The 25,357-nt window shown below is 52.1% G+C and overlaps 1 protein-coding gene across 5 annotated transcripts in view; it reads left to right on the top strand.

The window, feature by feature from the left end:
* Positions 1-25,357, top strand: part of SLC2A4RG (SLC2A4 regulator) — a 40,774-nt gene that overhangs the window by 7,044 nt on the left and 8,373 nt on the right. For 4 of the 5 annotated variants that reach the window (XM_039498384.1, XM_039498382.1, XM_039498383.1 and 1 more), the window contains exons 3-4: positions 24,033-24,142; positions 25,100-25,347. In XM_039498384.1, the coding sequence (XP_039354318.1) occupies positions 24,033-24,142; positions 25,100-25,347 (358 nt within the window). The remainder of the gene's footprint in view (positions 1-24,032; positions 24,143-25,099; positions 25,348-25,357) is intronic. The other variant, XM_039498381.1, reaches the window with a different exon arrangement.

The raw sequence follows: 25,357 nt of genomic DNA, 5'->3' as shown, positions 1-25,357 counted from the left end.
GGGGAAACACCAGGCTAAAAATAAACCAAATGGTGAGGCAATTATGTATTTATAATCTTCTTAGATTTCAGGATAGAGGCTCTCTGTTTGCCCTGTGCTCTGCCTGAGTTTAAAAAAGCAATGGAAGGGGAGGAATCCACTTCCCTCCTTGGGAGGGATCTGCTACTAGTTCTGTAAGGCAGATGCAGTCAGAGTGATGCCTAGTGGAGAGGACAGAATAAATGAGACGTTGCTGTTCTGGCCCAGGGAATCTGCAGTTGTGACTTATCAGAGGGGGGAAATTTAGAGGATTCAGATCTGGATAACTTTCATCCAAGAGTTTTAAAAGAAATGGCTGAGGAGCTTGCTGGGTCACTGCTGACTTTTTTGGTTGTCTTCCCCCCCTCCACTCCTGTCCCCCCTCTTCCTCAATAATTCTTGGAATTCTGGGGAATAATCAGTCCAACATGCGCTCCCAGTGTGATGCCGTGGCCAAAAGAGCTAGTGAGATCCTTTGATGTATAAACAGGGGGACATGGAGCAGTAGAGAGCTTATGCTACCTCTGTATCTGGAACGACCACTGCTAGAATGCTGTGTCCAGTTCAAGAAGGATGTTGATAAATGTGAGACGGTTCAAAGAAGAGCCACAAGAAAGATCAGAGGATTATTAGGCATTTTCCCAATGAAACTGCAAGAGCTTAATCTATTTTGCTTAACAAGGAGAAGGTTAAGTGGGGGACTTGATCACAGTCTATAAGTACCTTCATGGGGGAACAAAAAATTGATAATGGGCTCTTCAGTCTAGCAGACAAAGGTTTAAAAAGATCCAGTGGCAGGTAGTTGAAGCTAGACTGATTCAGCCAGGAAATAAGATGTACTTTTTTAACAGTGAGAGTAATTAATCCTTGGAACAGCTCACCAAGGGTTACGTGGGATTCTGTACTATTTTTAAAATCAAGACTGATGCTTTTCTAAAAGATCTGCTCTGGTTCAAACAGGAATTAATTGAGGGAAGTTGGTTACACTAGATTACGCTATACAGGCGGTTAGACTAGATTATCACAGTGGTCCCTTCTAGCTTCATAATCTATGCGACTGAAGACTTTTAAGCCACAGATGGTGTTGGGAGAAAGGGAAAACTCAGATTCATGATCATCTAGTCCAGGGGTAGGCAACCTTTGGCACGCAAGCTGATTTTCAGTGGCACTCACACTGCCCAGGTCCTGGCCACTGGTTCAGGGGGCTCTGCATTTTAATTTAATTTTAAATGAAGCTTCTTAAACGTTTTAAAAACCTTATTTACTTTACATACAACAATAGTTTAGTTATGTTATAGAAAGAGCCCTAAAAACATTAAAATGTATGACTGGCACACGAAACCTTAAATTAGAGTGAATAAATGAAGACTCAGCGCAGCACTTTTGAAAGGTTGCCGACCCCTGAGCTAGTTTGACCTCCTGCATGGCGCAGGTCACAGAACCTCACCCTCTCACTCCTATAGTAGGCACATAATAGTAGGTCTGGCTGAGTTACTGAAGTCCTCAAATTTTGATTTAAAGACTCGGAAGTTACAGAGAATCCACCATTTACTTTAGTTCAAACCAGCAAGTGACCTGTGCCCCAGAGGAAGATTAAAAGTCCTCAGGATCTCTGCCAATATGACCTGGGGAGAAATTCCTTCCTGATCCCAAACATGGCAGTCAGTTAAACCCTGAGCATGTGGGCAAGACCCACCAGCCAGACACCCGGGGAAGAATTCGCCGTAGTGTAACAGCCCTTCCCATCTAGTGTTCTACTTTCAGCTATTGGAGATATTTGCTAATAACAGTTGCGGATGGGTCGTATGCCATTGTAGTTAATCTCATCATTCCATCCCCTCCATAAACTTATCAAGGTCAGTCTTAAAACAAGTCAGTTAGGTCTTGTGCCCCCACTCCCCTTGGAAGGCTGTTCCAAAATGTTACTCCTCTGATGGCTAAACTTATTGATGGCCAGTTTATATCCATTTTTTTGTGCCAACATTGGCCCTTAACTTAAATAATGCCTCTCCCTTTCTGGTGTTTATTCCTCTGATGTATTTATAGAGAGCAATTGTATCTCCCCATAGCCTTCATTTTGTTAGGCTGAACAAGCCAAGCTCCATGAGACTCCTCAGGTACTGTAGGTTCTCTATTTCTCTGATCACCCTAGTAGCCCTTCTCTGCACAATTCCAGTTTGAATTCATGTTTCTTAAGCATGGGAGACCAGAATTGCACACAGTAGTCCAGATGAGGTCTCACTGGTGCCTTGTATAATGGTAATAACACTTCCCTGTCTCTACTGAAAATACCTCATCTGATGTATTCTAGGATTGCATTGGCCTTTTTCATGGCCACATTACATTGGCAGCTCATAGTCATCTGATCAACTAATACCCCCTGGTCTTTCTCCTCTGTCACTTCCAACTGGTAGGTCCTCAGCTTATAGCAAAAATTCTTGTTGTTAGTCCCTAAATTCATGACTTTGCACTATTAAATTTCATCCCATTTCTATTACTCCAGTTTTCAAGGTCATGTAAATCTTGGATATTCTGGTCCTCCTCCATATTGGTAATACCTCCCACCTTTGTCATCTACAGATGATATTAGCACGCTCCCAAGGTCATTAATGAAAATGTTAAATAAGATTGATCCCAAGACTATTCTTGAGGAACTCCACTAGTAACATCCCTCCAGCCTGATGATTCACCTTTCAGTATGACCTGCTGTACTCTTCTCTTTAACCAATTCCTTCACCACCTTTCAATTCTCATATTAATCCCTAACTTTTCCAATTTAATAATTTCCCATGCAGAACTGTATCAAATGCTTTACTGAAATTCAGGTAGATTAGATCTACTGCATTTCCTTTGTATAGAAAATTGGTTATCTTCTCCAAGAAAGGGGTCAGGTTGATCTGGTGTGATCTACCTTTTGTAAAACAATGTTGTATATTATCTCAGTTACCATTTACCTCTGGCCTTAACTACTTACTTTCAAATTTGTTCTAGAACCTTGCATACAATTGAGGTAAAACTAACAGGCCTGTAGTTTCCCGTATCACTTTTTTTTTTTTTAAGAAAATATAGTACCTATATTTAAGATTCTCCAGCCAGAATATAACTCCCTGAATTTATGGATTCATTAAAAATCCTTGCTTCTTGGGTTTGCAATTTCATATGCCATGTCCTTTAATATTCTTGGATGGAGATTATCCAGCCCCTGATTTGGTGCCATTAAGCTGTCTGAGTTTGGCTCCCACCTCAAATGTGGTAATTTCTTCTTCCATATCCTTGTTCCCCGTAGGCCCCCGTCACTGCCTCCAAGCTCCTAATTATTCCTTAAAAAAACAAAGAACACTCAAGCAAAGTATTCATTTAGGTGTAGGGGCCACGCCCAGATCATCTTTAATCTTCACCCCCTCCTCAGTGTTTAGCAGTCCCCCTTCTTTCCTTGTTTTCTTTTTATTTATATGGCTGAAGAACCTTTACCTATTGGTTTGAATTTCCTTTGCAAGGTCCAGCTCTGCTTGGGTGTTGGCAGTTCTTACTTTTCCCTACACTTTGACCTCCCAGAGGTAGCTTTCCTTGCTGATCCATCCCATCTTCCATTCTGTGTAGGCTCTCTGCTGTCTCTTAACCTGTTTTGCAATGCTTGTTCATCCAGTTTGGTCTGCAACCCTTCTCTACACATTTCACGCCCCCCACCCCCCTTTGCTCGGGGATGTAGGCTTCAGATGCTTTAAATCAAAGTTGCAGAAACTAACTCCAAGCCTCCTGTACATTCAGATCCTTGAGTTCTTCAGTCCAGTCCACTTCCCTCAAGCAGGCTAACTTGGGGATGGTGTTAATTCTTTCTGAGGTGGCTGTGAATCCGTCTGTCTTGTTGAATTGAAATAGTGGTTTACCTCTGTGGGCATCCCTTAGGCGCAGGGGGTGAGCACTAGGGCATTTACTTAAAGAAGTATCAGTGAGGCCATATTGCTAAGGGGATGAGCTTTGGAGAGGTGTTCAATTAAAATAAGCCTTTTGGGGTTTTTTTGAAGTTTGCGTGTCTCTTTCTGGATTCCCTGACATGGTGCCCCAGAGGCCTGTGCAAACGCACATGGGGAGACCAGTTCTTGCTTCGCTTACAGAACTGACTGCAGATGGGGAGCTCCAAAAGATTTTTGACTATCTCTAAACTTTAAATTTAAAAAACGTTGCCTGATTCATAACGGGTGAGGTAGGTTCTACCTTGCTCACAGAATTCACCACCAAGGAGGCCTGTTTCCAGCTGAGTTATTTAATAAGACTCCAGTCTTAATAAGACTTCCAGTCTCCTCGTGAATAGGCATCTACTGTTCGGGGTGCGAAGGGAGATGCCGAATCCGGGTGGCATCCTTGGTAAAATGTAGAATGTGGAAGGGCACGTTGTTGTCACGTTACCTTTCCTTATAGTTAAAGGCAACTAGCAGTGGGGGGTCTTGGTGCACATAAGTAATAATTGTGATGCGTGTGCAATGTAATAAGAGGGAGCAGCCCTCCCGCCACCTGGGACTAACCAGTATTTTGTAATCCTGTAGAGATCCATCATTTTGGATGAATACTTCAGTTTTCCTGTATGACAGCCCTGGATGGGTCTTGTGTGGGGATTGAACTCATTCCCTCTGCATCTAAAAACAGGAGCATCTGTTGCTTATGCTAAAAAGCCCAGGTAGTTGCAAACTCTTCTAGGCAGTTGAGCCACTAGCTGGTGACAAAGGGCCCGGCCATATGAGGGTGCCACCGAGGTAAGACAGGGATACAGCATACCCAGGCCATCTCATAGGAAATGGGGAAGTGTTGGTCACATGGGTGCTTTCCAAGCCCTCTTCTTAGTAACTCCTGGTGTGGGTGGGAAGTTGTGAGCCCGTCTATTGGAAATACTCATCAGCACCTTGCAGAGTCAGTTTGTTCCATGTGTCCTTCCCCTGCCCAGCCGTCCTAACTTTGCCTTTGTGAAGTTCAGTTTTGCACTGGGCAGCTAGCACAGGGAGGATGCAGCTCACTCTGCTACAGCAGGCAGCGAGGGACTCGCTCGGGGCTGATTGCTCTTTGAGGGATGACTGCAAACGCCTCCGCTGCTGCTGGCTTCCCGCCATCTTTCCTCCCTTCCACTCTTAGTCTTGTCTTCCCTTCTCCCAACCTTATACCAGGCCGAGCTCTCCAGTCGCTTTCAGGCGGTGCAGTTCCCAGGCATGGGCCTGTCTCTACCTCTCGGAGCTGTAGGCAGACAGGGTTTGTCTCCTTGCCCAGACTAAGGAATCAAAGGGGGGGTTCCTTCTACAGGTGATGCAGAGCAGGCAGGGAGAGCCTGGTTAGATTCCAAAAGAGAGTGCCGGTGTGCTAAGGCATGTCCTAAAATACTGCCCTGACTCCCCCCCACCCCACCTACCTTAGCCTGGATTTCTGCTGTAACTCGCCACACTTCTGAGCACAGCAAGGTCCAGGTCTGACCGTACAGCTCAGATCACTGCTGCTCTGGAAGTGAACTAACCTCAGTGGGAATTGGAAGTGCTCACGGCCACCTCTTGGGATCAGGTACTGGGTGCAGAGACCGCTTCCAGGAGCTGCAGTGTGGAATGCTGTTGCTAGGGGGCAGTGTTTGGAAGGAGCACTCTGCAGTGGGGAGAGAGAAGGGAGGAGCCCTGTTCTGTAACTGGATCAGTATCCATAGCATGGCCCAATTGTGGCCAATCACACTCCGGGGGGGAATGGTCTCTGGAGCTGTCGAGTAGCATGTTACAAGTTCTGACACCAATCCAGAAATGGTGGTGGTGGCAGGGGGGGGACTTTTATTTTTTTTTATTTTTTTTTTTTTTGGCAACAGCTGCTTGGCATGGGCTGACGGGTCTTGGCTTTCAGAGTTTTATTTAGTTGACCCTTTAAAGAAGGGTTTGGCACCCTTGCCAGGAGTTCGGATAATAGCAGGCTTGATGCTGTCAGATTGTAATGGGACCTGTCCCAGTTAGGTGTGGAAAATCCAGTTCATCTCCCTTTTTCCTAAAGTCTGTTCCTATTGAGGGTTTTTTGGTTTGTGTCCACACACACGCTGCAAGGGAACTAGCTGTCTGCTGAAGCATGCTATCTCTGGCTTTAATACAGGGTTAAGGGCATGAAAACACTCATCACCTGGAATAGGCTGCAATGGAGAAATCCTGGCCTGGATTTTTGTGCTGAAAAGAAACTGCTGCTGGCTGTTTCCTGTTCCTTATGTGAATGGAATACACAGTGTTACAGTCAAGACTTAATGCCGCTACTCTCCCCTGTGGCTGTGCCAAGTCACTTTGGGACTCTGGGAACAGTGGCTGATTTCACATACCTTGGGTACTGAAATAGCCATTTCCAGCGTCCCAACACGGTGAGGTAAGGAAGGAGAGGCAGCCTCCAGCGGACAATAGTGTGGATATTCTGAGTTAGCAGAAGCCTGGGAGAGAGAAGGCTTCATGGCAGCATATTCTGGCTTCTAGAAAGTGCCCTCCGATGGTCAGATACTCTCCAAACAAACTGGAAGTACGGAGCGTGTACAAAGCAATTTGGTTATAAAGAAAAAAATCCTGCCCCCTTTTCTACACCATTGTTTGAGAGGGGAGCTGTGACCTCTTACATGCAGGCTGGGAGCACCCAGGGCCCATCCTTTGAGGAATAGAGGAGGGTCCCAGTGACCAATACTATGAACCTTCCATCAAGGGACAGGGCAGTCAGCTATTGCATATGACAGGTGCTCAGATACTACAGTGATGAGCCTGGTGTGAGGTCTGAACAGAACAGACCCGAGATCTCCATCCCCACCCGAAAATGGGTAGTACAGTAAATTCCACCTTGCAAGAGGGAATATTACAGCATCAACTTTTATGTAGAGCAGCTAATAGTATGAGTGATGTGTAAAGTGGCAAAGTGTGAGGAGAGTCGGATCACAACCAGCCTGGGTGGGAAGCAGTGAGTTCTGATGGTCCAGACTAACTTGATTCCAATTCATCTGAATACCTGGATCTGCTCCTCCTTGGTTTACAATTCTCTGCGCCACAAATGCCTCAGCCACAAGTGTATGTCTCCTCTGTCTACTGGAAAGGGATGTCTCCGGCTGACCTTATTCCTCCTAGATACACATGCAAGACTTACCCCACAGGAATCTTTCTGTTCACTTCAGAAAGCTCTTTTCCCCCTCTTGGGGGTAGATGCCAAATATTCAGCAGATCTATGTTCAGGGCATTTATGTAAGCCCCCATTTCTTGCAGCCCAGGAACATATGCATGGATGCTGCTACCTGGGGAAAGGGGTCCTTTCCCCACCAGATGTGCAAGGGTGGGGTCCTCCTAGGTGGGAGGGCAGTGTGGGTGGGGATAGGCAGAGATTCAGCTCATATCGCCTCTGCAGAGCAATCCTCCTCTGGCTAGTTGTGGGATCAGACTCCATGCCCCCTCCTTCCAGTTTTCTGTCCAGAAGATGATGGGTTTGAGGCGGCGTCTTGTAGCAGGGAAGGTTGAAGAGGGGGAGATGCTTGTGGAGGGAGGCTGGGTTATTGCATCGAGGCTGGCAGCCTGCATGCTGACTCCTGGCCATTGGAGACATATCTCATCCAACTCCTAAAACTATAACACGTGTTTGGCCGGGCCCCGGGCCATTCTGGATGCCGGCACAGCAAGTGCAGAGGCTGCCATAGAGAAGGTGGCTCCCAGCTCAGCATCCTTGTGATAGCCCAAGGTGAGGGGTTCGAGTGATACAACCTTGGTAGCATCCCTCCAGTACCTGCTGTTTCTCCTGGAGAACTTGCACACTCTTTGCTCCTGTTCTCTTCTATCACATGCCTAGAATTTTTTCCTCTCCTCTCCCGTTTCCGTCATGGGGGCCCATCATACTCCCTTGCTTCAGTTTTCCCCAACAGGGGTTGAGGTCAGGATTCCCCCTGCCCTCCCCACCGTGCTCTCTTTGACTAACACCACCTAGCAGAGCTCCAGGGTAGGGACCCCACTCCTCCTTCTGCCCTCTTTCCTTCCCCACCACACTACGATGAAAGTGCTAGTTTGGTTGCAGTTCTGGTGCCTGTTGCAGGGAAGGGCTGGGAGGAGCTTTGAGTGTTGCGGGGGAGAAGGCAGTGGAGTTTGGCACATGTGCTGTGTGTGTTTCCTTCCTGGAAAACAAGGGAGGGTTGGTTTTTTTGTTTTTTTTTCCAGGCCAGTGGTTTGGGAGCTGATTGAAAAATGGTTCCTGCTGTTACCGGAGGTTGTTTCCCGTCTCGGGCGCTCTGCGTTCCTAGAATGCAGCATGTGCACACAGGCGTGCCCTCGTAGGACACACTGTGCCAGTCTTCTTTTTGCACAATGGCCACGTGCGTTGGGTGTCTCTGAACTTAATCATCCCATGTTGTGTCTGTGGGAAGTGTGCAGAGGGGGTGGAGAAGGAGAATAGTCTAATGAGGGCCTGTTAAGGAATCGCTCTAGTAGTAAACAGCTTTGGTTGGCCTCGTGCCCACTTGGCTCCTCCCGGCCTTGCATGCTGTCCATCCGTGTTTTTCCAGCCCAGCTGTTTAGCTGAGCAGACTGCACAGGCCCAGAACTTTGCTCATGTGTGTTCTCACCCATGCATGCAAGGGAGAGCTCCTCGGACCCATCTCAAGGCGGTATATGCATCTGGGGTGTGACGGGCAGAGGGAGGATTTTGCTCTGTTTATACAAATGCACATGTGGTGGTAGAAAGCTGTTGGCAGCCTTCACAATGACCAGAGGTGGGATGTTCTAGCCACTTGGGATTTGCAGCTGCACATCTTGGAATCTAGACCAATCCAGACTCTTCCCCATCTGTAAACATTGGCTGCTGCTGCTGTTTAAAGGGCCTGATCTGTTTCCAATCCTGGAAGCTGGGTGGTGGCGGTCCCTGTTCCAAGACGTTCTGCACCTATTACTTCTGGAAAGAAAGTGAAAGAGGCGCTGGACTGTTACTTAACAGCTAGGATTCATCACCAGAGCCCAGTGCTATATATTTAAAAAATGCTTTCACTGCATCCAGGGGAGAGTGACTCCCAAGTGTATTTGGAAGAGCTAAAGCAGAGAGACCCAACCCTTGCAGTCCATGCAGGAAGCGTGCCAGAAGCCCGTGGCAGTGTTTAATCTGTAGATAGTTACAGAAATGTGCCTGGATTGTCCGTTTGTATTGCTCCCCAGTGGGATTTATAATAAATTCAGCTGTTTGTTGTTTATAGATGCATAGCTTCCTAGCAGGGATTTTTGAGGTGTCTTGCTTTATCTTCCCTTGTTCTCTTTGGATACCTTTCTTCCTTGGTGCCCCTCATCTGTCGTTCCCACTGCCGGTGCTCTAGGATCTGCAGGCCGCCTGGTCTCCCCTTGCTGTCTGGGTGTCTGAAGCACTGGTGTCCTTCCAGTTGCTCAGCTGTTCCTCCCTCCTTGTCGTCAGTGTAGATGTGGGGCCACATGTCCCAAAATGCCTTGGAGTGTCTCTTAGGAGCAAGGTGTTTGCTGGAGCCCAGGCACTGACTCAGACTGGTGCTAAGGATTGGATGTTTGGGTACTAAAGGTGAGATGTGGAAGGGGTGCTGGATGATGGACTTCAGGAAGGCTTGTGTTTAATCCAGGTAGCACCTTGCTCCCTCGAGTGGGTGTCGAGGGATGGCTGAGCCGATTGCCTAGGCTATGATTGCACCAGCTGTTGTCACTGTTCCACCTTGGTGGTGAACGTGTCCCGGCAGCTGGCGAAGTGGCTGCGTCTCAGAGGAAGTCACAAGGCTGATTTGTTTTGTATGACACCACGTCAGTCTTGTCGGGGCTTTGCCTTTGGGGCTTCCCCTCTCCTCTGTATCTCCATTCTGCTTGGAGCCGCTCTAGCTGCAGATGCTCTTCTGTGGTGCCGCCGTTGTGCGCTTCTGAAGTGGGAAGGCAGGCTGGTGGGTGGGTGGGTGAGTGTGCGTGAGTCAGGTGGGAGCGGAGGGCAGGGAGGCTGTTGCGTTTCCAGGGCTGTGTTATTTCATGCAGTGGCCCCCTTTCCTGCAGTCCTAGTCCTGAGTTATTGCTTTGCAAAAGACTTTCTCTCCTTGGGAGCGCTTGGTCTTGGCTGTTGCTTTCTTCCAGCTGGGGTTTTCCAGGCCATTGGAGCAGTGATGTGTTGGGGTTGAGGGTGGGTGGGAAGTTCACTGGAGACACAGAAGTGATGAGGTGGTGGCTGTAGCTGCGGCTGATGAGGTGGTGGCTGTAGCTTAGCTTGGCATCTGTCCTCTGGGGCCATGGTGATTTCAGTCCAGCCCATGGGTAGAGCCTGAGCGCCTCGCCTGCTGCAGGGTGGATCGGAAAAGGAATACCTGCTCCTCCTGATCCCTGGAAGGCACAGCAGCTGCAGGGCTTTGTCCCTGACGCTCTGGGGGGAGCGGTCTTGGGGCCACATTCTGAGCTCTGTTCAAAGCTGGTCCATCTCTACTGACTATGGTAAGGGCTGTCCTTGAACTAGAAAGCGTCCTCCCTCCCAGACTGGTGGCTCTCATCAGCCGTGCCATGTTTCCACGAACCCTCCGCACACTTTAAACACTTCACTGCTGGAACCTGGGCCTCCTCACATGCAGCATCTTACTCTCTAGGTGCTCGCTCAACTGCCACCCTGAGTCTCTTCCTGTCTTTCCTAGTACCGAATCCATTGTCTGCCACATCCCGTCCTAGCTAGAGGCATAGGCAGCCTCGTGTCTGAGCTGCCTAAGCGTTACCATTTTAAGCCTGCACTCCTAAAGAAATGCTCCTCAGGACTTTAAACCTGAAATGTGACCATGGCTCTGATCTACTACATGCGGCTGGGGAATGGCCCCTGCACACTTAATAGTTCCTTTTAAATCAATTGCTCTGTTCCCTTTAAATATTTTTGGTTGGGGGCCTCTGAGCAGTCTAATAGCCACTGGCTCCTCCCCTTTTCTTCAGAAGCGGAATCCAGCCTGCAGAGGGCGCTCACATGAACGAACAAGTCCTATTTCCATTACTGCCATCAGTGGTGAGGTTGTTCGCAAAGACGTAAACATTACTGGGCCAGTGTTAGGGTGGCCAGCAGCCCGGTTTTTGACCGGGCAGCCCGATCGAAAAGGGGACCTGACACTATCCAGTCACTGGAGGCGAGAAGGCGCTGGGCCATCACCTACACCAGCTCCCACTCAGCTGGGGCTGCCTCCTACCTGGCACAGGCGGCTGCAGCTCCCAGCCCTGGCTCCGCAGGCGAGTCCCTCCTGACCCAGGTCGGGGGGATGGGAGGGAAAAAGCAGTGAGCGATGGCGGGGGAAGGGGAAAAGAGGAGTGGGCAGGGGTGAGGCCTCGGGGAAGAGGTGGAGTAGGGGAGGTTCCCGCACTCCTGCTGGGGTGTCCATTTTTTAAATATTACCAAGTTGGCAACCCTGCTTGCCATGGTGGTTTCGTGCTTTATTGTTTTAAGAGGTAAAATTGTGGGAGTGTCTGGGCACAAACTTGCCCTGATTTAAATTAAACCAGTGCAAGCCCCTCATTTCAGTTCAGCTAAAACCTGTTCCTATCGACTTAGGCTAAACTGCAATAAACCCGGTTTAAACCAAAATGTGTGTGTCCACAGTGTCTTTTTTGCGCTGGCTTGAACTAAATCAATTTAACATCACATCTTCAGTTAAACTGGTGCAACCTTATGTGGAGACTCTGACGGAAATGATCCATTTGTTGGCCGAGAGGTTTTTATTGTGCTGGTGGCCCCCACTGAGATCAGGGCTCTGTTGTGCTAGGCACTGTACAAACACATAGTAAGAGTCCCAACAAAGGATGGGGGGGTGGGGTGGGAAATGGAGAGCAAAGTGACTTGCCCAAGGCCGTACAGCAGGTCAGTGGCAGGAATAGAACCCAGTCTCCTGACCCTCAGTCCCGTGCTCTATCTATTAGACTGCACTTCCTCTCAGGCTGTACTGTTGTGCTATTATCAAAGGAGCTTTGATTTTTTTTTTTTTGTGCTGATTTGCTGGAAGCGCGGCCGTGCCCAGATGTGTGGCTCCTGGCGAAGATGTAGATTTTTGCCCTCGGCACCATGTAGCGGTTGGCTTCTGCTGCTGTGAGACGTAGGGTGGCGTTCGCTTCACTGGGACTTCAACGCTTCCGATGCAGCCCTACTGATGGCGACATAGCTTAGTGCTTGGGTTGCTCACATGGCTGCAGCCTCCTGTCTCAGAGAGGGGTTTGGAGTGGGGATGAGTTAAATCTCTCCTCCTACCCCATCTTTCTCCACCTCCGACTCGTCCTCTGCTGGGCCAGTCTGACGGAGGCGCCCTAAGAAGATGGGGAGGGCCGTACAGAGCAGTGCTGGGGGCGAGAGCCGTGGGAGGGAGGGGGTAGAGAGCACATCTGGCCCTTGGTGGGGTGAGGAGCCCAGGAGTGGCCTTGCCAGAGCAGAGATCCCCAGCTCGACGGCGACTCTAGCCCTGGCTTGCTGGTTCTCCCAGGCCCTCGCAGCTGAGCCTGCCGACTGCTTCCCTCCTGGGCTGGACAGCAAGCGCCGCGTTGCTGGGCCTTGGTTCCCGCTCCGGCTCTCGGGCCATGTTCTCTCGTGCACTCTCCCTGGGCTGGAGCTGCAGCTGCTGAGTTGACTAATTCTGGCTCCACGACCTCTGGGCCAAGAGCAGCCACAGGAAGAGGAGGAGGAGTCCGGGGTGGGGGTGGGGGTGGCTAGCAAGGGGCTGGACCGGGGGCGGGCCTCCTTGCACTAAGCTGCCAAACCAGTTGGCAACTGCCTTCCCATTGGCTCTTCTGTCGCCATGGAGACGGCGATTGGCCATGTGTTTGAGAGGGAGGGGCCTGCCGTAATTGCAATTGTTTGTTTATATTTAAACAAAAAAAAAAAAACCCTCAAGCCCTGTGCACCGTATGCTCTCTGATAACCGGCTGCTTGGGGCCTGCGGTTTGTGTGAATAAAGCTTGGTGCTTCCCTCCCTCCCTCCCCAGCCAGAACAAGTGCAGCAGCGTTTCCGAGAAGGCCAATAATTCAGTTTGGCCCCAAATACAGATCTAGTCACCAACTGTGACCCGGCCCCCTCGGCATGGATCTTTATGTAGACGTATCATTTTAGTCCAGCAGGGGGGTGAGGAGTTGTTTTTTAAACAAATAACTGTTCCACTGTGCTGTTTGTAACCCAAACACTGCGGCACCCAGTGCCTGATAGAGAAACTGGCTGTAACCAAAACTTGTCGTTATTGTTGGCGTTGAAAGAGTTGCAGGAGGGATTGGGGTAGGGGGAACGAACAGCATAACTACTGAAAAGTTGACCTTTTTTAAGAGAATTTTTTCCCCACCTCCTGATCTGTGGGGCTGTTGAGAAGAGAAGGAAGGAGACTGCTTGCTTCCTATGCATACTTCAAAATGGCAGGGTCCCTTTGTGGATGTGACCTGCAAAGGAGTTTTTAGAGATTGGATTTTTGCCTTTCTGTGATGGCTAATGAAGGGTGTATTGAGAGCGTGAGGATTGTCAGACCTGCTCATTCCTGGCTCTGCTGGCTCTTCGGTTTCCCATGAAACTTGGGATGTTGAATCTTTAACACAGACATCCTTTCTCCCACATGTTTATTAATAGCTGTAAACGAAAATGGAGTCTTTAGGCTAAGCACCTAAGTTGAATATGTTACACTGGTGAAAACTTTACTAATGTAGACTGGGTTTAACTCCTCTGACCAGCTGTAGAGAGCAGAAGGGCGTTCCAATTTCTTGGCATGACAGTGGTTCACAGACTTTAGGGCCAGAAAAGGAGCTACCGTGAGCATCGATTTCCAAACCTTTTATTGATTCATTTTCTACTATCTTCAAAAAAAATTTTGAAACACGCAAATTTCTCCTTTTTGTGCCCATTTATTTTAAGCCTTAATATGTATAATTTAAGTATTTCTGGATTCCATAGTAAAACAAATTCCTAAGGAAGCCTGACACGTTAGATTATAGCATCCTTTTTAAACATCCTGGTTTTAGACAACACATCAAAAACCAGAGTGAAACTGCTCTGCTTATTTCTTTTGAGCTACTCGGATTGCAAGAAACAATTTACCTACGTCGTGATGTCTCGTAATGTGTCGGTGCATGCTGCTGAGCTACGCTCTGTGGCTTGACTGGTTAATTTTGTTTGATTTTTAATTTTGCCGTTGCTGCTCGTTCTTATCTGAACTAGTCACGCTGGACATGAGCCAAAGGGCGCTTTGCTGCTTTTCTTACAAAACTTGCATCTAAAAAGGCTGGGTGTTTTCAGAACAAACACGGGAAAGCAAGTGCCGTTCTGCAGAAGGTATGTGTAACGGGGGGGGGCAGGGGGGTCAAGGAAGTGGGTGAATCTTGGCTTGAAAGTGGGGGCTCCATCAGCTTCTTGCTCCTTAACAGTTCCAGACCCTGGATACTTCAATGCCTGGCAAACTGAACCGCGGCTTCCCCTGCTGGGAGGAGGCCTAAATAGCAACTAGCCGGCTGCTCCACAGTTAGAGAGCCAGGAGGCTCTTATCCAGTGGACCCGACTGGCCACCCTCGTCCCCTACAGTTTCCCTGCAAAGCCAAGAGGGAACTCTCCATGCTCCTTGCAGGGTCTAGGCTGCAGCCTCTGCAGACCTGGGAGTGCAGAGGGAGTTCCTGCTCCACAGCAGTTTCCTGTATTTTGGCCTGTTGATCTCAGGGCTCCCCAGCGCTGCTGATTTTGCAGCCGCTCTGAACGGACCCTGTATGAATGTGCCTCTCTTTGGATGAGAGGAACTGTGTTGGCGTGATACGGAACGTCACCGTTTCGCTTCAGTGGTTGGAGCGGTGTGACTTGGTGCCAGCCGTAGCCAGCTGTGCCCTGCTTGAGAGTACAGCGCAGCCACATTGCATAGCACACTGCTAAATCAAATTACTGTGCCAGCCTGGTCCCAGAGTGTGTGTACCCCCTCCTGGCTGAAAACAGGAAAGGGAGCATTTTACAGCTCAGGTACTTTCTGATGCGCTGCAGCACATATGACAGCTGTTGCGTAACACAGGCCAGAGAACTTCACCCATTGATTCTTGTATGGAGCCCAACAACTTGTGGTTGAACTAAAACATCTACTTCTCAAACCCTCAGAAGATCTGAATTTAATTTTTTTTAAGGCAGTTCTCTCTCCCCCCCCCCCCCCCCATATTATTAGCACTCTGGATGCATGAGTCTAATCTCTCCCCACACAGCTCACTTTTAAACTTCAAGACTTCGGATCTGCTTTTGCATAACCTCCCCCACTGTCTTACTTCTTTCTCTCTCTGCTGAACACCCACCAGCTCTGCTTCTGAGAGTAGAATTTCATGCACCCTCTCACTCAAGGGGCATTGCTTCAAGAAATAAACTAAATTCAGTTGTCCTCAGAGTTTTATATTCTGGTTGTCAGAGCTGCACCCTTCCTCCCATACTGTAGCCCATGTCTGAAATCTTAGAGCTAATGAGAAACACGCATTATTCTTGCAGTGGTATTCTAGGGACTTTTCAGACTTGGTTACTGTCTAATCGTGGCCGTGCAGGTATCCAATCCACTTCACCCCAAAGCACTTCACATGCTGCCATCTCTGGGGTGCAGCCAGTGAACACATCAGTGCAGAAGAGGGTGTTTTTATTTATTTATTTATTTATTTGAACCAAAGAGACTGCCTTTAATTTTCAGTCTTTTTCTGGCTTCAGACAGTCCTAGTCATAAGTAAATTATTTGCAGGGTAGGGCTCATAGAAAGGGGGAGTCTGAATGAGCAGGATGCTGTGTTTAGGGATGCTGAAATGGCTGAGTGCCCTGAACTGTGAGCTCTTCGGTGGAGAGAGAAGGGCTTACCCACCACTGAAGTGCAGCCACCTCTGGTGTGAACTACAGTAACAGTTCAATGGCACCCAGCATCACTAAGAAATAGTAAAGCAGATGCTGAATCTGTTGACACTGCAGGGGGATTGTGATTGCTAGAGTTGGAATGGTGCAGAGGGGTGTCCTTTGGATCTCATATGGCCACAAATGCCCAGGACTTTGTTTTTTAAGTCTCAGCTGAAAGAGGGTTCTACTGTTGGTGCAATACCAACTATAATTGAAGAGTGTCTCCTACTGAGTCACCCACACTATTCTGGTGTGTGCAGGTAGGTTGCCTCTCCTAGTACTGCACCAGGCATATGCTGCTTAGCTTGAGATGCCTACCAGGAAACCACTGGCTGTTGTATATTTGATTAAAATGGCCTCTAGTTTATTTTTGGACTGGCTAAGATTGACCTCTGAGTAGACTCTGTATATAGCTGTATCCCTTTGCCCCAGCCAGTAACTGTGAGCTGGGCTCGAAACAGCTAATCACAAGTGAGGGGTATCTTCCTACACTTGTTCTGTTTAGCCAAAGATATGCGATGGAGTTCTATCGTGCAGACTTTTCTCTCCCCCACCAAGCTCCCTGCAGCTGCAGCACCACCATCCAACTGCTCCCCAATCCAGGCGGTAGCATTGCACAATTCTGTGGTTAAACCATTAATCCTGTTCCAACATGATGCTCTGTCTGGCCAGATTCTCCCCTCTAATGGCCTGCACATCTGCGCGGTGAATGTGGGCACTGGGAACGTTAGCCCAGAAGAGCCCAGACCGCTGGCTTTGGGACTTTCAATGCGATGCTTGTGTTTTCCCAATAGAGTTCCAGAGAGGCCATAAATCTCTTCCCAGGCCTCTCCCATCCTCCTTGCTGTTGGCTGAGGTGATGGTGGTAAGAGAGAGGCTAGAACTAACGGAAGTGCCTTTGCTCTTGGCACTAGGGAGGTTTGACTAGAATCTCTCCTACCCAAGAGTTCCAAGGTGCTTCCCAGGCATTAGTATCCGGGCCTTGCTCGTGTGGAAACCCGCTGATGGAGGGTGGGATGGGGAGTCACATGAATGGGGGCTGCCATGATCCTGAGAGCTGAGTTGTATCATTTCTCATGAGCTGATGGCATGGATTTGAGATCAGATTCCCAGCTGGCCTGCCGGGGACAGCAGCACGGATGCTCCGTGCTTACATATGAGGATAACAGGCAGCGGGTGAAAACACTCGAGAGAACAGAAAGGTCTACCAGTGTCCCACATAAGGAACGCTTGGATTAGTGGTAGCTGCAGTGTCTTCATGCTGTTCCAGCATCCACTGGCCGCCCCTGCCCAGATCCCCTAAATTCCTGAAAGGGATCCTGCAATGGACTGAGCGGAGCTGGGACCAGGAGATTAGTAAGGGGATTGAGATGGGTTGCTGTAAATCTTCCCAGTTCTCTCCTTTCTCCCTGCGAGTGCGTAGCCTGCCCATGCCATCCGTGAGTATCCAGCTCCCGGCTGCAGAGCACCAGCCCGATGACGCCCAGGAGGCGGGAAGCTTGCAGTGCTGTGGGAGGGACAGGATGGCAGGCAGCAGCAAACTCTGTGCGCACTTGGCAGCGCTTTGGCAAACGGGGATTGGGAAACCGGAGCAACCCTGCTAAATATTAACCCAGGAGCAGAAAATGCTGCACTGTTCATCACGCTGCTTTGAGTCGGGCTGGGGAGTCCTGGCCTGCGCAGGAGCCCCACGACTATCCCTGTTGCTCTCTTCCCCCAGCCCACTGCCCCCATGGGCCAGTTTGCCATACCCATCTCCTCTGTCCTTCCTTTCCCTGAATGTCTCTGTCCCCTGCTCTGGCCTGGCCTCCCTAACATCACAGCTGCCTCCTCGGAGTGGCGTGCGCCGCAGTCCAGGATGCAGCACTGCTGACTAGCTGCCCCTCTAGCCGTTCCCGCTGTGCTTTGCTGCAGGGGGTGATGGGGAGGGGACTCTTGGCTGCCTGCTCATGGCCTCCGGGAGGAGGAGCTGCTGGGTAAGCCTTGCCCTCTGTCTGCAGCCCTGGTTCTGAGTGCCAGTGGGGCCAGCGTGCGGCTGTCACCGCAAATGAGCGGCACTTGGCTGGCAGGCGCGCTGGCAGGGCTGCTGTGAAGCCAAGTGCCTCAAACAGGCCCAGCTGCTGTATGAATCCGCAGCGTGCAGGGATCCTGCATGGTGGGGAAAGCCTCGTGTAGACGGGGCTGCAGCTTGTAAGGCTCTGGGGTGTCTCAGGAGCTCTGCATTCACTGGCGGAAATAGAAAATAACAAACCGTGGAGGCTCCGGCTCTCCAAGTCTCTTCCCTCGGGGCTGGCCTGTCCTGCACTCCAGACGTTTGGCCGTGCGGTGGATTCAGTTCAGCTTTGTGATCGTGCTTCCCAGTGAATCCAGATTCGGGCCCCTGAGCGAAGGGCTTCTTGAGTTCTTGTCTTGGCACGACACGCAGTAAAAGATTTTTGTTTTTTCGTTTGTCTTGCTGGCTCTTCGTTCCTCCTCTTCCCCCCCCCCCCCCGGTTTATTTAAAGACAGGAAGAAACCATTTTAAAGTAGCTCTTTAGGAGAAGCTGCCCATCTCTCTTGCTGTTTTTGCTGCCACAATTGGCTGGCCTGGCACTGTGCCATCCAATCACTGCAGACACCCCCCCCCCCTCGTCGGTAAAGCAGTCCCCCGCCTTGGGGAATGATTCATTGACCACCATGTTCGTTTAAACTCCTGGCGGTCATTGGTGCAAGGGGAGGTGGGGTGTGTGCCTGGTGGGAAGGGGCTGGGGAATGGTGACTTCTCTCATTCCTCCCCTGATTCATGACTTCATGTGTCAGGCAGAATGCCCCCTCCCAGGCTCCAGTGTACCCCTCCGACTTCCTGCAGCAGGAGGACACAGCAGTGTTGCTCCCTGCACAAAGTCAAATTGCCAAACACTGGCTCCGGGGCCAGATGCAGGCTGAGGAAGGGCAGGTGTGCAAACGTAAGGCCACTGTGGTGATTGCACAATCGAGGCCGTCTCTTTGGCTGGGAAAGCCGAGCTCTGCTTCACGGCCAGGAGCTAGAGCTGGTGGCGGCACTCGGGGAGGGAGGTGGGACGCTGCTGGGTTTGTCTGTGCCATGTGGGGTATGTGCTAGTCCAGGCCATGCAGCAGCCAGCGTTGAACGTTCATATTTGTGCTCCGGGTTTGAGGGAGGGGGTGGGGTGGGCTTGGTGAAGCCTAGAATGTTAATGGAGTGTCAGCGCCTCTTGCACGCCAGCGCCCCGCTGTCTGCGCTGAGACTCTAAATCCCAGACCTGCCGGAGGCCGGTACTGGCTCTGAAGAGCTGGGTTGAAACACTGCTGGTTCAGTGGATTTTGTGCTCTCCATCCACTCCCTTGGTGGCAGCAGGTGCCCGAGTCTGCTGGAGATGATAGTGGAGGTGGAGTAGTGGAATGACGCAGGTCTCGCAGGGAGACAAGAATGCTGTGCCTGTCTGGGCCATGTTAACGTGTGGCACAGGGAAGGCAATGGCTAGCCAGACCGATACCATCTGAATGCCAAGGATAGCAAAGCTTAGCAGATGGTCACAGGGATCCAACAGGTGGGACATCACAATTCCGGCGGCTTTGTCTCCTAGGCAGTCTCCAGAGATACACCCAGGCCATTTGGGCGAGCGTCTGACCAAATCCATTCCCTGCCATTGCAGGACTTGAGCCATTGCTGCACCTCCGCCCACCAGGGGCACGTGGTGTTTTGTTTCTGGGGGGATGTTACACTCTAGTGTACTCCTGGTTATTGGGCTCAGAGCACTGTGATGGGCAGGGGTCAGCTTCTGGGGATAGTGGAGGACTGTGAAAATGTGGTTTAATGGGGTTAGGCATCAGGGTGCTGGGAAAATGCTCTCTCCCTTGGAGTTGAAGGCTAGGAAAGCTAAGCCCCTGAAGCCAAAGGCAAGGTTGATCCTGGTAGTTCGTGCTGACAAGCCGTGCTCCAGCATGGTTGCTGGTGTGTACCAAAGATGGCTGCTCCCTCTGATGTGGGGAAACCCCAGGGATCAATCCAGCCTGGAGCTCCTTGCTGGAATTCGGAAGGAGTCCACAGGGTGAGGGGGGGTGGGTAGCTGAGCGAGGGAGTGCAACATTTGGCACAGAAAGAACTACCCAAGAAATTCTAGTCCCCTACATGTGCTATAGATACACCAGTCTGGCCAACTCCTGCTGTTGGATATTCATTACTGGGAGACGGGGAGGGTGGGCTGTGGAGTTTGGGTTTTTGTGTGTGTTTTATTTCCCCCCAGAAGCTGAGGGCCCGGGGAAGTGGGCAGGGGCGTGGGGGGTCCTGGCGTGATGCCCTCGGCCAAGTGCTGAGAAGGTAGTGGGCAGCACGCTCAGCCAGGCGGCGTGGGCTCGGCGCTCTCCTCTGGGGCGCAGGAACAAGCCAGCGTCTCTGGACGCAAGTCAGGGAGACAGTGTGTGTCTGCGGGAGTGTGTTGGATTGTGGATCCTACCCCACTCTGCCAAAGGAGTCCAATCCCCTCGTAGGCAGAGCGCTGGTATAGAGAGAGCAGGTGACGGTCGCAGGCTGGGCAGGCTCGAGAGCAATCGAGCCCCCTCGCCGAGGGAACCTCACGTGCTGACCTATGTCTGGGATGGCCTGAAGCCACACAAAGCTGAGGAGTGTCAGAGCAGCCTCCTGGGCTGAAGAATGGCGGGGAAGGGAGATGCTGACCAGCAGGAGGTGCCATCTCCAGCAGGAAGAGCTTGGCTTCAGAGTGTGATTTAATTTTTGTTTTATTTTTTGGGAATTTAGTTGTTTTGTTTTAGCCATTAAAATGTTGCTTTATTTTTTATGCTAATAAAATACTTCCAGTGCCTGTCTCTGTGGTACAGATAACCTAGGATCTATACCCATTCGTTGATAAGGCATTATTTCATGCCTTGAGGCACTCACCAGTCCCCACCACAGTTAGCCACCCCAAAATAGCCTGGACCGTTCCTTAGGCTTCTCCCCTTGAAATATACCCAGTACTGCAGCCCCCCTGTAACCGCCACTTCTCCAACCCCACTCAGTGCCACAACCCCATGGATTGTCCCAGCCCCAACTGCTTCCTTCTTCAGTCCCCCCAATAGCTCCAGGGACTCCTCCCTATCTCTATTCCCGTCCCCCCGCATCCCCCCACTTGCCTGCCTCTCCTGGGTTTTCCGTGGTAAGCCTGCCCTGCCGCTCCTCTCCCACCCGCCTGGGCCCAGCTTGGTTGTGACCTGGGGCATGGTCAGGGTTGGCCCTGCTGCCCGTCCCTCACAATGACATGGCCAGGCCAAACTTAGAGCAAATAAGAATCTGACCCTGTGTTTTGGGTCCCCACTTGCTCAGATTTGGCCTGGCTATCTCCCAGCCATAAGGGATGGGCCCAACCTGAGCAGTGCAGCAAATCCTGTGGGCCAGGTCACAGCGCCTGGAGCGAAGAGCCAGCCCCACGGGATGGGAGACGCCACTGCAGGGCCAGTGCTTTGTTTTGTCGTATGTTGTGTTCTGTCACGTGTGCGACGTACACAGGGCCTGGGCGTGACTTTTCCACCCCTAGAAAAGCAGAGGCCAGAGCTCTCCAGCTGCTCTGTCACCCCATGATGCCGCTTCTGGCTCTCAGCTGGTGATACCCGGCAGGGGTTGCTGGCTTGTACCTGGCATGTATGGACTAGAGCCCATGACCCACCCTTGCTGCCTAGAGCTCAGCAGGCCCTGCCAGCCTCCCGTCTCTGGGCTGAGAACCACTTGTCCCTTCACAGAGAGCCAGTGTTTCCAGGCCCTTGGGCAGCAGAGTAGACTCGCCAAGCCAGCGCTGGGCTGTCAGCCAGTGAGGGTAGGGGGGTGATCCAGCACCAGGGCTCCTGAGTATTCATCCTGGCTCTGCCACTGGCTCATTGTGTCTCCTTGGGCAAGTCACTTAATCCCTCCGTGCCTTAGTTTCCCCATCTAGAGGGGAGGAGGATGGCTGCCTGCCTAAGCTGGGGAGGGGAGTTGTGGGGATAATTCGTTGGCTGGCAGAGTATTATCATGCACGGAGACGAACCAGGTGTTTTAAGTGACCCCAGAGGGGAGCAATTTCCCCCCTTACAGCCTCTCCTGAGATGCTGCTCCCCTGCCCTCGCTGAACAACCCGAGCCAAAAGCCCTCGCTCCCCTCCCCGGCTGGAGACTGTCTCCCCCGCTCTGCTCATTCGGCATGGCCAGCCCCCGCCCGTGGTTTTCTCGGTTAGACATTGACCCAGATAAAGTGCTTGGCAGTCAGAGGCCCTGTGTGCAATTCCCCCCCTCCTCCCCCCAGCTCTGGGCTGCTGCCTGGGTCTGGTGGATCACGTGGTGCAGACTGGGGGGAGGGAGGGGGTGAATCATACTGGCTTTTAAAGGGACTGCAGCCGCTGAAGTGCGCAGGGGGTGGGGGCAGGCTGGTGCTGGGGATTTCTCCGAAGGGGGGCTCTCGCCCTGGCTGCCTGTGACACCCCTCGTTCCATTAGGGCTCACTTCTCTTCCTTTCCCTTCCTTCCATTGTTTACCTGCCAGTGATCGAAGAACGCGCTTTGCTCACTGCCAGACCGTCTTTGGTTCCTCCGTCCTGCACCCTAAGGCAGCCGCTCTGCGGGGTGGGGTGGGGGGGCCTGCCCAAGGTATCGTACAGGCACTCTTCTCCCTCCAGGGCACCTCAGCTCCTGCCGGCCCAGGATGCACAAACCTGTGGTTCGCCCCTGCCACACGGCAGCTGGTCACGCCACAAGGCTGGCTTGCAGCTTATGGTGCGCTTTGCAGTTGTGTGCTGTCCAGCGCTCTAGACCCTTCCTTAGAGGGGTGAGCAGTCGCTCCTTGTCCTCCTGTTGCCGTGCTCATCTCAGGCTTGGGGAGACGCTCCAGCAGCGGGGCAGCGTGCCCGGGCGTCGGGTCTCAGTGTAACGCTCTGCTTGGGTCAGAGGGCAGCGTCGGGGGGAGACAGCCTGTGCATTGGAAGCCTGTTGGCTGCAGGAATCCAGTTGACTTGGGACTCTTCCTTCGTCCCTTTGCTTTTCTGTTAGTGGCTCAGGGATGCTCCTTCCTGGCTGCAGGCTGCCCCCTCCAGCGGCAGCTGTTCTCCTCTCTGTGTGCACGTGTAAACACCGGTGCCTGTACCCAGGTGCAGAGCACGACGCGCCAAGGCAACGGCCTTGGTTTTGCTGCCCCAGGCAGGTTTAGAGCCGGCTCACGACAGCCAGGGCAGATACGGTGCTGAGAGCCGCCCTGCCCCCGGGGTGGCCACTCTGGAGCCCAGAGCACTGGGTTTGGGGCAGGCCACGTGAAGGGAATGAGCCACGCCTTCAGCAGGAGGGAGGGGCGTCAGCGAGAGGGTTGCGGGGGAGCCCCCATGCCCAAAGTGGCTCTTCGGGGTATGATACGATCCAGCCTGCATGGCTGCTGTTGGCTCAAACGGACCTGAAGCGGAATCACAGAATCTCAGGGTTGGAAGGGACCTCAGGAGGTATCTAGTCCCACCCCCTGCTCAAAGCAGGGCCAATCCCCAACTAAATCATCCCAGCCAGGGCTTCATCAAGCCGGGACTTAAAAACCTCTAAGGAAGGAGATTCCACCACCTCCCTAGGGAACCCATTCCAGTGCTTCACCACCCTCCTAGGGAAAAAGTTTTTTCTAATGTCCAACCTAAACCTCCCCCACTGCAACTTGAGCCCGTTACTCCTTGTTCTGTCATCTGCTACCACCGAGAACAGCCGAGCTCCATCCTCTTTGGAACCCCCTTTCAGGTAGTTGAAAGCAGCTATCAAATCCCCCCTCATTCTTCACTGAATGAATGTGGGAGTCACAATCTCGCCCCTGTCCCCTGCGTGTGGCTAGTGGCAGCCACAGAAGCCTGGATTGGGAGTGGGAATAAAATGGGGTCTAAGGCGCCTTTGCCCTCCGGGTGGCTGGTTCAGCCAGCAGCGACTGGAGATGGTTGCCAGGTGCTGGGCGCGCAGTGGCCTGTGGGAATGGTGTTGGGCGGGGCCTGCAGACGGGTGTCTGCCCTGATGGGGTGTCTCAGCAGACTTCTTGGTGGACTGATCATCGGTTCGTCTCGCCCCGGGCTGGAGCCAGATGTCAGGGTGGCGTGTGGGCATCCGCTTGCCCCGCTGCTGCTCTGGGGCGCTTGGCGGAGTTACGGCCAGAGAATTTCTAAGCTGGATCTAACCGCTGTGTTCTCCGTTTTCTGTCTGTCTTTCAGAAAGCTGTCGGGCAAGGCGGGGATAGACGAGGTCATGGCAGCCGCAGTTCTCACCAGCCTGTCCACTAGCCCTCTAGTGCTTGGCAACCCGCCTGGCACCCTCAGCCCAGGTACTGATGGGATGCTGAGCCCCGAGATGGGCAAGGCAGAATTGCTAACGGGGGTGTCGGGCCATGTGCTGCTCTCGGTTACGCCTCTGTAAATCCTGCATGATGTAGGGAATTCAGGGTCCCGAGTCCCCTCGTAGGAGCTTAGGAACTGGCAGACTGGGTCAGCCCTGAGGTCCATCTAGTCTGTGTCCCGGTGCCAGCTGCTGTCAGGGACAGATGCTTCGGAGGAAGGTGTAAGAACCCTGCTGCAGCAGATGGGCGATAATCTGCCCCTCTCCGCACGAAATTTCATCCTCGTCTCCAATAGAGATTGGCTTAATAATGGGAGGCAGCGTGGCCTAACCCAAGAGCACTGGACTCAGGAGACGCAAGTTCTATTCCTGGCTCAGCCACTGGCCTGCTGGGTGACCTTGGGCAAGTCACTGCCCTCCCTCTGCCTCAGTTTCCCCATTTGTTACATGGGGATACCAATACTGGCCTCTTTGTCACGTGCTCTGAGGTCTGCTGATGAAGGGCACTATAGGAACTGCCACTGGAGGCAGTGCTCCTAGCCAGGGCTCTGGGGCCTCCCCACGTCACCACGCCACATGTAACAAAGAGCGGAGGTGGGGGGTGTTGAGTTGAGGTCTTTATGGCTCGAGGTTCCCATCAAGCACGGCAGCCCCTGCTGTAAAAAGCCCACTTGCGGGAGCAGACAAACCTACCTGCCTCTGCTGCAGGAGTTGTGCCGGTGGAGAAACCTGCCCTGCTGGCGCATGAAAGCTCAGGCTGGGCACAGCGCTTGCTGCCCGGGAGGTTCACCCCTGGGCTGGCTCTGCCCGTGGGATTCCCAGAGCTCTGCTCAGAAGGTGCTTTATCTGCCGGAGCACTGGAAGGGGCTGACGTCTGCGTGTCCAGGGGCTGAGCCCCGCCCCCAGTGAGTGACCAGTGGGCAATTGAATTCCTCTCCCCCCACAGCAGAGCCCAGCTGCGAGGCCTGGAAGGAGGGTCCCGCCATGTCCTCCAGCTACAGCAGCAGCAGCAACAACAGCGGGGACTGGAACTGGGACCTGCCAAGCGACCGCTCCACCCCTTCCACCCCGTCGCCGCCGCTATCCACCGACGTGGCCAAGAGCTTCCTGCCGGCCCCCCAGCTGGACGACGGCATCGAGGAGACTGAAGCGACCCACTTCCTCTTCGGAGACCCCATTCCCAGGAAGAGGAAGGTGCGGAGGA

Source organism: Mauremys reevesii, linkage group 13 (genome assembly GCF_016161935.1).
Source record: "Mauremys reevesii isolate NIE-2019 linkage group 13, ASM1616193v1, whole genome shotgun sequence".
In the NCBI taxonomy this organism is placed as follows: domain Eukaryota; kingdom Metazoa; phylum Chordata; order Testudines; family Geoemydidae; genus Mauremys; species Mauremys reevesii.
Note: the sequence above shows the minus strand (reverse complement) of the source record. Positions and strands in the feature narration are given on the sequence as shown.